General features: G+C 43.0%; 1 protein-coding gene across 14 annotated transcripts in view; it reads right to left on the bottom strand.

Annotated features, from left to right (window-relative positions):
- The window catches only part of LOC118556197 (TRAF2 and NCK-interacting protein kinase-like), a 78,024-nt gene extending 63,889 nt beyond the window's left edge, over positions 1-14,135 (bottom strand). For 4 of the 14 annotated variants that reach the window (XM_036124904.1, XM_036124905.1, XM_036124906.1 and 1 more), the window contains exons 1-2: positions 13,579-14,135; positions 5,933-5,998 (exon numbers count right to left, since the gene is read on the bottom strand). In XM_036124904.1, the coding sequence (XP_035980797.1) occupies positions 5,933-5,998; positions 13,579-13,686 (174 nt within the window). In that variant the 5' untranslated portion in view covers positions 13,687-14,135. The remainder of the gene's footprint in view (positions 1-5,932; positions 5,999-13,578) is intronic. The other 10 variants (XM_036124911.1, XM_036124914.1, XM_036124912.1 and 7 more) reach the window with 4 other exon arrangements.
- Between the last annotated feature and the right edge of the window lie 2,541 nt (positions 14,136-16,676).

Genomic DNA, 16,676 nt, shown 5'->3' with positions numbered 1-16,676 from the left:
TTCTGAAGCTGAAGATGTTTGTTTCCCATTCAGGAAGCTTTCTCAGTTCTAAATGTCTGCAGTAGTGAGGAGTTCCAGCTTTATAGACCTGCAGGCCTCATTGGAGCTTAGATTCACCTGCTCAGGTTTCAACTTTCAGAAACTTACAACACAGCTGTGGGTTTTATTCCTGCCAAGTTTCACCTCAGTTCACACCTCCATGCATAAGACCTCAACATTCCTCCTGTTAGCCAGGCTAACGAGGAGCCTAACGACTCTCCATGTGAGGGGCGAACCTCTCCAGGTGAATCTACAAGTGAGTCTGAGCTCTAATGTGGCCTGGCTTGCTTAAAAATAGAAGTCCAGTTGTTTTTTGTTGTTTTTTTTAACCTTTGTTGGATTTGGACATAGAGGACTTAAATGTAGATACATTGAAAAAGTAAAAGTCTGCCACTGGTCTGGACACCCCTGGCTACAAACTGACGTGTTTGTGCATACGAGCCAAAGTAGACCTTGGCTCTCCACTGACACACAGGCAAACAACAACTTTGGAGTTGTTGTTCTGTTTCACACAACTCAAAAAGCACATTTAGCTTCTCTACAGTGTTTTCATGCTGCTCTTCTTCTTCCTTCATTAACTGTGTGGCAGCACTATTGCGCCACTCACTGGTGTGGCATAAGTATTACAACGCCTATAACGGCTCCTTTGGCTTCGTGCCGTTTCACATTTACGCTAAAACTCTTTTCTACAGATACAGTATTTGGCTTCATGTAAATGTCGCCTCAGACGAACTGCAGAACAGGAGCTAAAGTCCAATAAACTGTCTGTGGAGCAACAATAACGAGGAATTCAGAACAAAGCATTGCAGTTCCACTTCAACTGCATGATTTAAATGAGAAAAAGGAAGGCGTTAAAGAGCATTATATGTTCCCTTTAAAACAATAAATACTGTGTTGCTGAACAAACAAGTTCAGTGGAATCGGTTTTGCCTCCAGTGATTAGTTCAGATTACGGGAAGATGTGCCTCCTGGAGGTGTGGGAGTGTTGCAGCTCCCGTTTTCTGTAACACTCCGCAGATCATGAGCAGATAATGCCCCGGCCTGCGGTTTGCTAATTCCTCTCATTGTTCCAGGTGTTATTTCCCCTAACAGTGCCCAGTGGTTCCTGTGCACTTTGTTTTCAGGAGGAACCCGACAGTAATTTGTTGGTTCCGTCTTCAGCCAGTGAGATCATCCTGTAAATTACAGGTTGTGCAACAGAGCCGCGTGTTGTGATGTCTTCAGGAAGTCAGATGACAGAAGATCCCCCCCTCTGTGGGTCGGGGGAACAAAAGGCTGTGACATCAGGACGTCTGACGGGCTCCCAGTTTTGTTTCAGAGCTAAATCAAACATTTGCATGTTCTGCGTTTGCAGCAAATTAAAGCCTTTCAGCGGGAATCTGAGGGAGATACCAGCACTTAGTGAAACCACAGGGCCATCACGGATGAAAGGTTGCTCTTTGCTTTATTTCAGAGCAATTAACAAACAAGGGATTTGTTAGGAAATCCATCATGAGAAAAGTCCTGACTTCCTCTTCTGTTGTCCTCACAGAAATGCTGAGTAACAGCTTCTGACCCAACCTGAGCGATGACGGCCTGTTCTCGTCTGCTCAGTGGTCTGAGCCGACCACAGCCCGTTTCTTCACCAGCGTTCTCAGAGCTGACCACAGTAAGTCAGTACGTTCTCAGATTTGGAGAGCTTCCTGAAAACAGTCCATGATTTCCTCATTCTGATCCGTGAAACACTCCATTATCACTTTAACCTTGTGACTCGGTGCTCCCTCATACTGGGAAACCCACAGATCGACATCTTGGCCTCGCACTCCTGGGAGAACCTCCTCATGAAGATGCTTTGATTGCACTCTTTAGTCGTGGCTGTGTTAGATAGACACCTCTCGTCTTTATCTCTCCAGATGTCCCGAATAACTACACAGAGGATTCATCACAGATTATTTTTACCAGTCGCCTGTATAACTTCAGCCTGATCTTTATAGGTTTATTTTTTTGGCTTTATATGGACCAACATCCACCTGCTGCCAACCCTCAGCAAGCTCTGCACCGGTGGCAGAAGGGCTCTACAGCGGCCTCCTCAAGTGGAGAAGATCACTGCAAAAAGGGAACCGAAATCAAGTCAAATTTTCTGTCAAATTAATGTATTTTTCCTTGATTTAAGCAGGTAAATAAGACTATTTGCCAATGGAATGAGTATTTGTACCCCTAAAATAGGATAACTGCACTTGAAATAAGATGATAGAGATGAAATGTTCCTATTTTAAGTGCAAAAATCTTAGTCCATTGGCAAATAGTCTTATTTACCTGCTTATATCAAGGAAAAATACATTAATTTCAAGAAAATTTGACTTACTTTTAGTTTCCTTTTTGCAGTGCATAAATCTGGCTGGACTCTCTCAAACATCCTGAATCTCTGCACCAGAACGTCTCGCCTCAGTATTTTTCTGGCTTCTTGCCCTAAACAGTCATTAATTATTCATCTGAGGAGCAGTGAAGACATCCTGTAACCGTCTTATCATTTTAAAGTCTGAAGGATCGTATAAAACTATAACTCAGATTATCACGAGGAACGATAATTGGCCCTCCGTGTGGAGAATAAAGATCCTAACCTTAACACTGAGATTTCCATTTGGCTGCCAACATTTCCAGATCCAGCATGTCCTCCATGACAGAGGCTCAAAGCTGAAAAGCCTGAACTCAGCCCGGCCTTCCTGTTATCAACTAAAAGTGCTGCTCTCTCTCGATCTGTTGCAGGAAAACCTTTACAATAAAACCTTTTCTATTTTCCTTTCATACATCTCACTGATACTGAAAGCCGCTAACTTTAAGTCTCCTTCTGTCAGTGAGTTTATTACGGTGGATCGACTTATCAGACTAAAATCGGGCGTTGGAGTCCTGAGCGGCTGACCTGTGGCTAAAAAGCTGATTCTGGTTTTCAGAGCATTGATATTATGTTTTTTACTGGCATCCTATCAGAACATTTTAAATCACTGAACTGCAGGAGAATCTTCTTCATCCTGTTAATTTTTCCATCACAGCAAACCTTCACAGCGAGGTGAAAAGAAAGAGACACCTATTCTTCAGATCAATAGATCAGATTGAATAAACTCCGTCTGCCTAATCAGATCCGATACAAGCCGGAGACGCCTCCTCGCTGGTGGAGCTTCATGGCTGAGCTGTAGAACGGGAGGGAAACTGAAACAACGGCAGCGAAACCCTCACAGGGAGCAGCAAACCTGCACAGCAGCTTCTCAGGCAGCAGTTTCATGCCTGAATAAACCAGGATTTTTCCCGCTTGGTTGCTCTGCAGGAGCAGCTCTGCAGCGTCGCCCAGACGTCTCTTCCTCATTCCAGGACCGCTGTCTGAGTGTGAAAAACCGCTACGACCGGGAGGCGGGCGGGGCTGAAACCAGCAACCTGATCTAGCTTAAAAACCGAGGCAGAATTTACCAGAAATTCAGCATTTCAGCTTCTGCACTTCACCGCTTTTTAAGATGTTTCTCTCTGACAAATGAGACAAAGTTAGACCAGATTTCTACATCTCTTCAGCTTCATTACAATTCCTGGAAAAAAAACAGAAATCATGTCGTGAAGTCTCCCGGAAATAAAATTATTTAATTTGGGATAATTACAGAGACTATAGAGAATACTAATTAATTCTCATTCATTTCTAGCCTAGGGAGTCCTACGATGAAAGATAATCAGGGCTCAGATGATTTGCAATAACCGTGCATTATCAGTCATCTGTCGCCAAAAAAGATAAATAATAAATGTCTCTGGTTCTGAAGATTGATTCCAGGAAACGAGAGGAAAGCGTAGAGAGCAGGAAGGTGCTACGGCATGCTAATTTCTATTCTGCATGCAAAATAGTAGCTGAAAAATCCGCCAAACAGGATCAAATGTATGAGAGGAGGGAAGTTGTGCAACATGAGGAAAAACTACACAGGCTGGAATCAGCTGTTTTCTGACACCGTTGACTTTTGCAATGATTAACCACAAAGTTCTGCAAATTCAAGAAAACGACATTTGGTTTGGGCCCGAATCTTTGTACGCGTTATAAAACAAAGCAGAAAAGTGAAATAAGTGGAATTGTTTGCATCTTTAAGAGCTAATTCATGATTCCCAGCATGAATTAGAACGTTTAACCAGATCGTCCAAACTTCTGGGTGATCTGTGCACCGCAGGGCGCTTAGATGGTCATTTACTGTTACAAAGCGCTGAAATGCTGTAAAAATCCTTCAGCTTAAGGCTGCAGTTAAAGTTCAAACAAGAATAAAAAACGAGGGATCATATTTCTCCTGTTTTAGCTTCCCTTCATTGGCTTCCTGTTAAATCAAGAATAGAATTTAAAATTCTCCTTCTAACGTATAAAGCCCTTAATAATCAAGCTCCATCATATATCAGAGCTCTGATTACCCCGTATGTTCCTAACAGAGCACTTCGCTCTCAGACTGCAGGTCTGCTGGTGGTTCCTAGAGTCTCTAAAAGTAGAATGGGAGGCAGATCCTTTAGCTATCAGGCTCCTCTCCTGTGGAACCAACTCCCAGTTTTGGTCCGTGAGGCAGACACCCCGTCTACTTTTAAGACTAATGTTAAAACTTTCCTTTGTGACAAAGCTTCTATTCAGAGTGGCTCATGTTACCCTGAGCTACCTCTATAGTTATGCTGCTATAGGCTTAGGCTGCTGGAGGACATCAGGGCCTATTTCTCTGACTCTGCTACATTTTCCTACTACTCTCCAATTCTGCTTTATAAGACGTTATTCCTGCAATTGTCTTCTCGTTTTCTCTCTGTTTTATCTCTTTACAGAAGCTACACCTGGCTGAGTGTCTTCTGCGATGTTTGTAATTTAATCTATATCTGTGTGGTTAAATTGGATTGGTTCGTTTAAATATTGTTTGATAGAGATCGGACCTGTTACAGTTCTCGTGAAACGAGAACAGCAGCAGTTATTTCCACCAGAAAACAGATGTTTGTCCTTTCCGTAAACAGAAACATCATCAATGTGTCGCTTCATGCCATATAGACACCACCAACATCAACAGATTGATATCTGAATAACACAGCAGGTGCTTTACATGAAATATTTGTTTATTTGGTGATAAAACTCCCATTTCTTACCACTTTGTTAATTTGCAAGCCCGCCCTAGCTCTTTGCCTGTCTGATATATTAGAAACACAACATGAAAACCTCACAACTTGTGTGAACATGCAACATGTTGGGGTATGAAGGAGGATAATAGGTCTTGATGACTTCTCCCTACCTGCAATGAAATCAGGATTCAGCCAAAGAACCAAGCATAAGAAATCAAATAAACTGGATAGTCTCTATTGGAGTTGGCAGCAGTTGATCTTTTAGCAGCCATTTGTCTGTTTACATGTTCATTCTTACAGTTTATTTTCTGAAAGCTCACACAGATTGTGTTAATTTTGCTCCGTCAATCATTTTTGTGCAGAGGAGGTGTCAACCTGCAGAAATGGCGGATCGATACGGCACATCCACGGAGAGCCGAAGCTCAATGTGCATCAGCAGACAGGAGAGCCTGTTAACTGCTTTCAAGGTAAAACAATACACAGAAATAAACAGGCTGTTTGTTTGCCCAGCCTCCCAGGTCACCCTCACTGAAAGTCAATAATAACCTCAGGTTTTTTGACATAATTTGATTTTTCTACGTGAAGTCATAATAAAGAGCGGAGGAAAGAGTAACGGCTTGTTTCAAAGCACAGATTCTAACCCTAAAATGAGATTTAAATCAGGAATAATGCTGTAGTTTAAATACAAATCTTTAAGAAGCAGCTTTAAAACCTCAAACATTACCCAGTTTGAACAAATGCTTGTGAAAAGCCCAGAAGATCAGTGGATTTAGAAGGGCGAGCTTATCAAAAATAACCCAGGTCTTACCTTGTAGACCTGCCCATAGGTGCCATTTCCAACCAGTTCGACCAGCTCGAAGATCCCAGCAGGGTCCTGAAAGAGAGGGAGGAAGAGCTGAGTGATGAGGAGGAAGAGCTGAGTGATGAGGAGGAAGAGCGATGACAATCAAAGCCAGTCAGGGGGACGTAACGCTGACCCGAAGCGATAGAGGTGAAGGAATTCCAAAAAGCATTCGACCTTCACGCACAAACTCAGCTTTATTAACGGGCTGAGTGAGCTCTGCATACCTGAGGTATTACCCTGTAAAATCCTTCCTGGTTCTGCACCATTATCCCTCTTTTTCTGCACATTCTCACATGCAGACTGAAACCAGGACTTCCTGCGTCGCTTGAATAATAATTTTTCATCATAAAGGAGAAGGTTTAACGAGGCTAGGTGCCAGTCTGACCACAGCTCCATGTTCTCTTCGGGTGTTATTCAAATGACTCATAATTATGGTAATAGAAGAGTAAGAGGCCTGTAGCAGGATGGATAAATGGGTTTTTCTGATGCATGTCAACGGAAACGCCAACAAAACTTCTGTTTAACTGTAAACTTGTCAGCTGCTGCACCATCATCTCCACCATGTTGTCCTCTGCCTGGAGTGTGAGAAGTTCAACCAGTCTATTACTCCGCAAGAATCTTTAGTTCATTTCATGCAAAACACAAAATCCGAGCATATTTAACACCTTTGACTCAATCAAAAACGTAAGTAAGCAACATTAAATAATTAAATGAACAATTTAACTGAATCACTGGCTTCTCTAACTAAATAATTGTTTTAAAAACTTTCTGACATCGTCTCTGTGTTTGGACTCTGGAGCAGATCTTCGTCTTGCCGCCTGCAGACGTAACACTCTTTATTCCTGAAACAAACCATTTCCTGTCAATGCCTTTGACTTCATTGAAGCTAATAACTAGTTATGAAAATGTGTTGATGTAAAGCCTAATTTAATTTAGGTGTGAAATAAAAAACAACAACTTTACATCACCCTCTATTTCCATTGATTCTGGTTCTAGACCTGCGATCAAAGCTTAATTACTCCAGGTCGTCTTCCTTCCATCATTAATTGGAGTCATTTAATCACATTTACTTATCATAGACAATGTGAACCAAAACTGTAACGGCAACAAGTTACCAAAAGGCAAAATAACCAGCACCCATTTATATCACTTTGGAAACTCTCATTGTTTAGCTAGACTATACGAATCATTTTTACTTAATATTGTTTCTATTTTCCAAAGGTTTAAATGTTCCTTTTGTTTGTAAATGTCAATCTTTATCTTTATGGCTGTTTTACTTCCCAGGTAAAACATGGTGACTATAAAAGATTCTTGATTCTTCTTCTTGTTAAACATGTCTGATGCAGCGGCGTGTTTAAAGCATAAGGAGATACATATTTTGTGTACCAGTAGTCTGCAGGTAAACTCACACAGACACAAAACCAAAGGCGCTTAATCTTATCTTTGAGTTGATTAAAAAAAAAAATCTCCCAAAACACAGGTGCAGATTTTTGACTTGTACCTGTGTGTGTGTGTGTGTGTGTGTGTGTGTGTGTGTGTGTGTGTGTGTGTGTGTGTGTGTGTGTGTGTGTGTGTGTGTGTGTGTGTGTGTGTGTCCTATTATAGTAGCCATCAGGAGAGCGTTGGGACTATTACAGTGCATCCGCCTGAAAAGGATTATCTTAAAAAGCCACGGTCCTTTTCACTCAAGGTCAAACACAAGCACAACAAATCCTGGAGGACAAAGTCTCATGTGCACAAGCATCCATATGCATCCACATCCGTCCACCTGTACATCTGTCTACCTGTTAGATGAAAGGAACACTGTGTGAAAGTAACATTATGGATTTCCAACTGACACGTTTGTTTTTAAAAGAAATGCCACTGGATCTGAACGCAGCTAGCTATAAAAGCTAACGGTGTCATGATGTAGATTACATCATCATCGTTCTCGCTTATGGACTCAGACATGAACCATCGGATCAAAGGAAGATTACAGGTTACCTCACAACAAAGACGTGAGGTTTCAGTCATAAGCTGCTCTTCTTACAGTCGTTAATTAGTTGCATAAAAGCGAGGAGGTTCAGTTAATAACTAACTTCCTGGATGGGAAGCACTCTGTGCAAATTCAACGTGTTGATGAAGACTTCTGTTAACAAATGGTTAAACTGTTTGAGGGGAAGCACTGGAGGAAATTAAAGGCGTCCAAAAAGCCCCAATGAGAAGCAATAAAAAAACACAATATGGCTGCAGTAGCTACCAGAACCAGAATCAGTTCTAAAGTCAATTCAACAATTAAAAACTGAATTACTTCATGTACGTAGTTCAACACCTAAACATAGCTCATATGCCCTATAAGAACTGGTTCTTGTTCATTTTTAATGTTTTTCATAAAATCAGGTTTTCATGTTTTCAAATGAAAATTATGAAGAAAACATCTCCATCAAGATTTGTTATTAATTCCAGGCACCTCTAAAACACTCAGAGGTTAATTTACCTTCTTAATAAAATCCTAATTATGTTTAAAGACATCAGCTCCTCTGCCTCCACTATAGCTGCTAACTCTCCCTCCCAGCCTGCATCAGATTCCCGCAGTCACAATAAAGCTAGGTGCAGTTTGGATGATCAGGGCGGGAACCTCCAGCTTTTAATGTCACATTTAAAGTGAAGAGAAGAGGAAGGGATTAAAGTGGAGTTTAAAAAGAGGAAAGAGGTAAATGTTTTAAGTAATATGGCCCCACAGGGCTAGATTTCTGTGAGCGCAGCAGCCGAACCACACATTCAAGAAAACACAACAGTCACCACGTACTTACCTTTAGGGGTAAATGTCACGACTGTTTTGGCATAGAAAAAGTTACATTTTGTCATAAGAGTTTCTCAGTTGACATCACTCATTTACTCCCAGACACCGCATTACTCAACAACACCCAGTTCAAGCTCACATAGCAGACAAGGTCTACCCATCTTGAGAAACTATTTCTATTATCCACTCATTGTCTGCTGTAAAGGAACTTGGATAAGCGTGACCAAAATCTACCAGCTGAAGGTCCCAAAGTTATTTTGGTTTGATAAGGTGCCATAATCTCTGATATTTATTTAAAGTCAACTGGCACCAAATGGGATCAGGACCACAAGGAATGGAAATAAGGTGTAATATAAATTCTTTCAGATGGAGTATAGAAATAAATTAGACTGTTGATGAAGATAATCGTGATTGTTTGCCTCCATAACTAATAAAGAACTTAACTGCCAAAAGACAAAAACTGATTATAAGATGCAAAATGGTTTCCGGACATGTTTGAAATTGAAGGACAGAACAGTTGAGTATCACACAAATTGGCAAAGGTGCAAACTGATCCACAACAAAAAGACAATAAAGTTTAAGACAAAAATACACTCAACAATGATGTGGAAAAAGAGCATGGGTGTAAAACCACAAACAGATAAAAGTAAAAAACAAAGAAGTATAAAGCGCAATGTGCAAAATGAACAAAAAGTCACAATACAGTTAGACAACAAGTAACATGAGAATGAAAGCTAAAAATAATCAAATAAAAAATACTAAACCTGAACAAAGCTGCATTACGGCTGTAAATGGAATTTAAGCTTAACCACTTACAGATACAATAAACCAAAAAGACTAAAAATGGACCTTTTTGAAATAAGCTCTTTCTGTAAGAAGATTAAAAACAACCACAGCAAAGCAAGATGACAGCATGGATTGCTGGAAACAATCACTCAAGTGACATAACTTGATGTAAAACCACCAATCACAATGGGAACCAAACCATCACAACAGTGTAATACGAGATAAAAACACGGAAGAACAAAAGACAATAAATCGAATGATTTCAAACTGCCTCAGCAGAATCAGAGAGAGCCTGAGAAGAAAGCAAGACACGATATGGCCATAAAAACAAGATGGAAAACAACCACCGAGAGACACAAAGTGGACGCAATGCGACAAAACGGTCACAGACAAACACAGGAAGACAGAAAAGATGAAAATAAACTACATGAAGAAAATAAGCTGAACAAGAAATATACACAGCAGGTCAAAAACAATAACCACTGAGACAAAATGACCACAAAGAGAAACCAAATCTGCACAAAAACAGCAATGAACCACAAAAAGAGAACAAGAAACACAGCCTGAAAAAAAAAAAAAAAAAAAAAAAAAAAATGTATATATATATATATATATATATATATATATATATATATATGATGCTTTATGTTTTTACAAAAACACTAATGTAAAAAGGTTGAGACCAAAATCATTGAAACCAAACATTGACAGCAGCTGTTAGCCACAGCAGTTAAAGCTAACCGTTAACGTGGCTAAACCTTTTCTTTTTCAAATTGTCGTCTTAAAAATGAAAAAGAATAAATAAATATTGTTAATAAGTGGCTATAAATAGCTTCAAATCTATGAAAAGCAAGAGTTATTGTAAGTTTTTCAATCATTGACAAGATAGTTTACCCTAATTTAAAACTACCAAAAAGCTAACTAGCTTAGCTTAGTTAACTAGCAAGTTATGCTAGTTTTGAATCATAAAGCTGACCTTCTGAAACTTTTCCCAATATTTTAACAATCTCATAAAAGCTTTATTTATTTAAGATGCTTCCTATGCTAAATATATTTAAGTGGTTGTTTGAGAATTCCATTATTTTTTGTTGTAGGGACTGGCTGCTTTTTTACTTTATTCATCAGTGAGTAGCTAGGCTACATTTACATCTCCACTTAAAATTAAGTTAAAATGTGTTATAGAAATACACGTTATGTCTTTTTTTTTATCAGAAAATCAGACTTTCTCTGATTTTCAAAAGGTTTTAAATTTCAGTTTGGATATTATCTCTCCTCCTGGATCTCAATTAGCATCGTTTTTAGGGCAATTTAAGACTTGGGATGCAGACATGCTCTAGGAAATAACGCTTTACCCATGTTTAAACAGAACACCACGCTGTTTATTCTCTTTTCTAAATGTTAAATGAAGAAAACCACAGACATATCAATAAATTGTTTTAGAGAAAACTGATTATAAAAATACACTACGTGCGAAAACCTATGAGGTGTTTCAAAGCGCCCACACTCGGTTTTAATTTCTCCTTAAATGTCGCCACGGCTGACATGTCAGCAGCGAAGCTGTGAGAAGCATAACTAAACAAAGCCCATGGCCAGGCCAGTAGGACTTGCACACCTTATAAGAATTGCAAGCAATGCTCCTTTTTTCATATTTTGTTACATTGAAACCTAAAATTTTAAATGAATTTTAACGTGATTTTATGTGACGGACCAAAGTAGCACAATTGCAAAGTGGGCTGAAACTAAAACGTCTTCAAAATGCATTTTCTCTTACCCTGATACCCCTGATTAAAATCCACTGCTATCAATTACCTTCAGGAATAACTTAACCTATTAAAGAACGGCATGATGTGGACCAAGCAGCAAAGCAGGAATATCAGGGAAGTAGCTGAACAGCACAAATATCAGCGGTGCGCTGATGTGCCGTTTGCCACGGAGCATTTAGGGAGACGTGTGGAAAAAGGTGCTCCGGTCTGATGAGACCAAAATGATGCTGTCAGGCCTACGTAGAAACACACGACTCCCACAGTGACAGTGGGTGGCGGCTGCATCATGCTGTGGGGATCCTTTTCTTTGGCGGAACCAGAGAAGATGATCTGAGCTGATGGGAAAATGGACGGAGGTAGATCCAGGAAAGTCCTGGAAGGAAACCTGCAGAAAACCTCAGACTGGGACCGAGGTCCACCTTCCAGCAGGAGAATGATATGATATTATGAGATGAGATGATATTATGTGTTAGAATGGCCTATTCAAAGTCCAGATCTAACTCCAATTCAGACACTGGGGCATGACCTGACCATTTATGTTCACAGAAGTTCTCCGCTGAGCCTGAGCTGTTCTGCAGAGAAGAATGGGCAAAGCTGGTGGAGAATCCACAATTTTTCACCGTTTTATGACGTTTTGTCACATAAAATACCCATAAAATGTATGAACGCATGGTTATAATATGACCAACCGAGAAGAGGTCTAAGTATAAGGGCTTTGCCTCCGAGCCAAACTCTGCTCCGGCCTCATCCAGCACAGCCGGCTCATGAGAGGATTCTCCGTTAAGAGGTCTCCTCCAGAATGATTCAGCGGGTGATATAACACCTTAACGTTCCTATATGTGACACCCAGACAGCTATTTATACGCCGGGCCTGACAGCAGCCATCCCACGGCCCTGATAGGGCCCGCCGTCCAGGCTGTCAGCGTGGACCATAAAGACTCCAGCCATGGTGGGGGGGGGGGGGGAGATCAGAGGAACAGGAAGTGTTCCCTCAGCGCCCCCTTCTCTCTGCTCCATCCTCTCTGACCTAATTTCTGCTGCTGATGGAGGCATGCGGGTTCTGGTTTAGCAGAAAGCTTCTACCTCAGTGTTTCCTCACATCCCCCTGCCTTCATCACCCCCCCCCCCCTCCTCCTCCTCCTCCTCCTGCTGCTGCAGGTGTGCGTTACACACTCAGACACACTGACAAGCAGTCCCACCCCGTCGCTCAGGTCCAGACTTGACGTTTGCTCTGCAGGTACAACTGAGTTGCGTAAGCAGCTGGGAAGAGGGGGGGGGGGGTGCAGAAAATACCCACTCTCTCACACACACACACACACACACACACACACACACACACACACACACGCACACACACGCACGCACGCAGCTCCTGGTGACACGTTTAGTTCAGCCATGATGCGCCTTTTTGTTGTTTTTATGGTGTTTTTTTTTGGGGTGACCTGCAAAATAACCACAGTTTCCACGCGCGTGCACGCGAGCGCGCCTCACGCGCACACATTCCGGCAGTGCACTTCCTATCGGCGCGCGCGGCCAGCCGCCGTGATGCAAAGCTGCTGTCGCCACAACATCACGAAATGGCGGAACTCGCTCCTGTTGCGGTTATCATCGCTGTTATTCCCGCCGCGTGCGTGCATCTGTGCGTGCGTGTGCGTGACAGAGAGAGAGAGAGAGGAGAGGAAGTGCGCGTGTGTGCTTCTGCGTGCACGGGCATCTGATGTCTTTGTGCAAAGTGTCAGCGAGCAGCTTAACATCTGCCCCACATAGTACAGACAAGAGCGGCTCTTATGCCGCCTCACGCACGACAGTGCTGGAGAGTGGGTTCACGCACGCACGCATGCACGCACGCACGCGCAGCAGCAGCGGCTCAGGGCGTCATTACATCACGTCCCAATTGTTAAGCAGAAACACCAACAGCAGCAGAGTGATCCACGCGGATATATCTGATCACCGACCTGATTTCCTCAGTCAGTGTCCGCTTCGCACGCGCACAGCTGCACCCCCCCCCCCCACACACACACACACACACCTCCCACACATCCCTACGCGCACGTGCACACACAGACTGTGGGATTAAAGCACGCGCGTGCACGCCACAGGTCGGGCGGTAGCGGAAAGCGCATTTGGAGACACATCCAGCTCTGTGCTTGGAGAGGATGGAGAGGATGGAGGGAGGAGAGCTGGGGAGGGGGGGGGGGGGGACAGGTGTTGCACATGCACGCGCGCACACAGGAAAGGACACCGCGCACACAGGCACGCGCACAGAGGGAGACATTTACCCGTAGTGCAGACAGGTCTATCTCATCCAGACTCCGCGCAGGGGAGTCGCTCGCCATGGTTCCGTCGGTAGAAGCGCGGCTCAAGATGGAAGCTTCCTCAACGACCATCGACCGGGAGGTGCAGCAGGATGAAGACTCAGTCCTCTAGGACGGGCCTGAGCGCAGAACCCCCCCTACCCATCCCCAAGAAGATCCCCGAAAAATCCCGCTGAAGGCGACGCCGAGCGGAGGAATGAGCGCTCCGGGAGGCGGAGGAGCCGCGGAGCCGAGAGGAAGAGGCGGAGGAGGAGCGCAGCGGGGAGGCGGTGTGCGCGCAGCTCCAGGTGCTACATGCTGCTCGGAGCGCCCGTCCTACATGCCTTCATCCCGAAGCGGGGCCGTGGAGGACAGGTGCGCGCAGGAGAAGCGGCCGAGGCGCACTGAGGAAGAGCAGCGGAGTCCGTCCGTGCGTGCGTGAAGCTGCGCGCTTCCCGGGAGTGGCCTGAGAGGAGGCTGCGCTTCACACAGAGACGCCCACAACGACACAGAGCGCACACCTCCACGGAGAGGGGCCGGAATCACGCAGCTGCATCACATCTCCTCACTCAAACCCGAACATGACGATAAAACTCATGATTAATCCACGCATTCACCGCCAGCCAGCGCTGAGCAGAGGCTGGGGGGGCTGGGGGGACCCGGAGGGCCCCCGCCCTGCCCTTTCTGTTCCAAGTGGCAAAATGGCTTTTCTAAAAGCCTCCCGGGACATTTCCACACCTCATTTATGTCTTAACGCGGCATCAAAGAGACACTTAGACGGGAACATTAGTGCCCTCCCAGCCTGGCCTCTGTAGGCGCCTCTCATCTCCAGACGCGCCAGATTGCTCCAAAAATAGATCTTACAAAATATTTGATTCAATCTAAAAAATCCCATCTTTCAAATGAAAGATACAACAAATACAACAGAATCTAACTACCGCCAGAAATACTGATACTAAAACTAAAATACAAGCAACTATATTAAAATTGACAGTTTAGTCACATTAACTAAAATGTGTTATTATCCAAACATGCAGTAATAATTGATTCATTATTGAAAACACTGGTAGTAATCTTAGTTAACATGTGTGCTATTATTGTTGCAATCATTTATGTATTATGGAATAATTCTTATTAAAGGGGAGTGGCGGCCTAAGCATTCTGGGAAGGCTGCAAGTCCTCGGTTCGAATCCCACAGTTTTCTACTCTGGGTCCCTGAGCCAAAACCCTTGGCCCCAGATTGGTCCACGGGGGTCGCCCACCGCTCCGTGGGGGACGGGTTACATGCAGGGGACACATTTCACAGGCAAATATAAAGTTGCAATGAGAAACAATGAAAGAAAATAAAGAAATAATGAAAGAAAAAGAAATAATGAATGAAAATAAAGACATATTGAAAGAAATTATGAAAAGAAAAGAAACAATGAATGAAAATAAAGAAATAATGAAAGAAAATAAAGAAATAATGAAAGAAAAAGAAATAATGAATGAAAATAAATAAATATTGAAAGAAATTATGAAAAGAAAAGAAACAATGAATGAAAATAAAGAAATAATGAAAGAAAATAAAGAAATAATGAAAGAAAAAGAAATAATGAAATAGAATAAAGAAATAATGAAATAAAAATATCTCTTGTTCTGTGTGAGCTTTGGGCCCAGCTCCATGTTTCTGCGGTGAAACTTTCCAGGTGTGTGAAGACTAAATGTGTCAGAACATGCTTGTGATTCCACGCCCCGCTGCTGCTGCTGCTGCTGCTGCTCACAGATCCTCACAGAGAGAAGCTTCAGCCTGAGGGACACACCCTAAATCCGCCCTGAGGACGTCAGCTTCAGACCTGCACACAAAGCCAGAGCTGTCACCGCGCACAGGCTGGGGTCCACAGCAGCTTCTCTGATCTTCCAGCACCAAACAACAACTCGCTCTTTCTGTTTTGCTGTAAAGAAACGTTAGAAGTGATGAAACAGAGCAACAAAGAGACGCCTTCTCTCCAGAAACCACCTCTGCCCAACAGGTCTGGATCAGTGAGGAGTTAACCTTCACTCATCAGAGGCTTTGATCATTCATCTAATCTGTTCCTTCTCTCACAACACACACCTTCACTAATGCATGGTTCATTTTCCCCTAGCAGGTTATACCCCCCCCCAGTGAGGAAGACAACAGGGTCCAGCACGGCTGCCACCGGTGCAGAGCTTAAACATCAGAAATGGGAGAGAAGCCGTTTCTTCCAGCATGTCGGGGCACCATGCTGCAAAACAAACGTGATGAAGCAGATCAAACGGATTTTTTCTCACATAAATATTAAAATTTAGACTAAACCGCCGTTAGATCTGCCCCTGCCTGCACTGCTGAAGGGTTCCTCCCTCCAATCCAGCAGCTAACGACCCAATCAGCGGGACAGCCAGGGAGAAATGAGCCTGTTTGTGAGGGATTAGTGGCAGGCTGCCCTCAGTTTCTCAGAGAAGTCATGTTGGGGCAGGTGAAGCAGCTCTTCACGATCAAAACAAGTCTCTGTTTGTGCTGGTCTGTGGAGATAAGGCCCACCTGGAGCTCATCGCTGTGCAACATGCTGTCAACCTCAGAGATATCATGAAACCCTGATTCAGACACAGATGTGTTCATGGTCTCTTTGCTCCACAGTAAACTCACACTGGTCCAAAAAAAAGGTTAAAAAAAATAAAACATCTGGACTCCTAACCTCAAACTGCTCACAGTTAAATCACGTTTATTTGGCTCCACCTAGAGGCAGACCTGGAAACTGCAGGATGGAGTGAATAATTCAGTGGAATGGGAGTTTTTTTCTGAATGGATGGGCCAACAGTGGCAAAATCTAAAGAAATAAGACATTATATTCTGATATTATGGTGTTATTACAGAGGTACCATAGCACAACGTTTATATATACAGCATTTACACATGTTTTAAACAAAACTGACCTCTGTGAGAGTTCCAGGACCACAATTTGTGTGGGGGAACCAAACCAAGAAACCACTTGATGATCTTCTAAACCTTTGGAAAATATTCAGTGGATGAACAAGATGAAACTGAACCTTTTTGGCTAAATTTGGTCAAAAACTCACAGCTT

The sequence above is a fragment of the Fundulus heteroclitus genome, chromosome 21 (genome assembly GCF_011125445.2).
Source record: "Fundulus heteroclitus isolate FHET01 chromosome 21, MU-UCD_Fhet_4.1, whole genome shotgun sequence".
Lineage (NCBI taxonomy): Eukaryota > Metazoa > Chordata > Actinopteri > Cyprinodontiformes > Fundulidae > Fundulus > Fundulus heteroclitus.
This window is presented reverse-complemented; position numbering and strand designations above follow the sequence as displayed.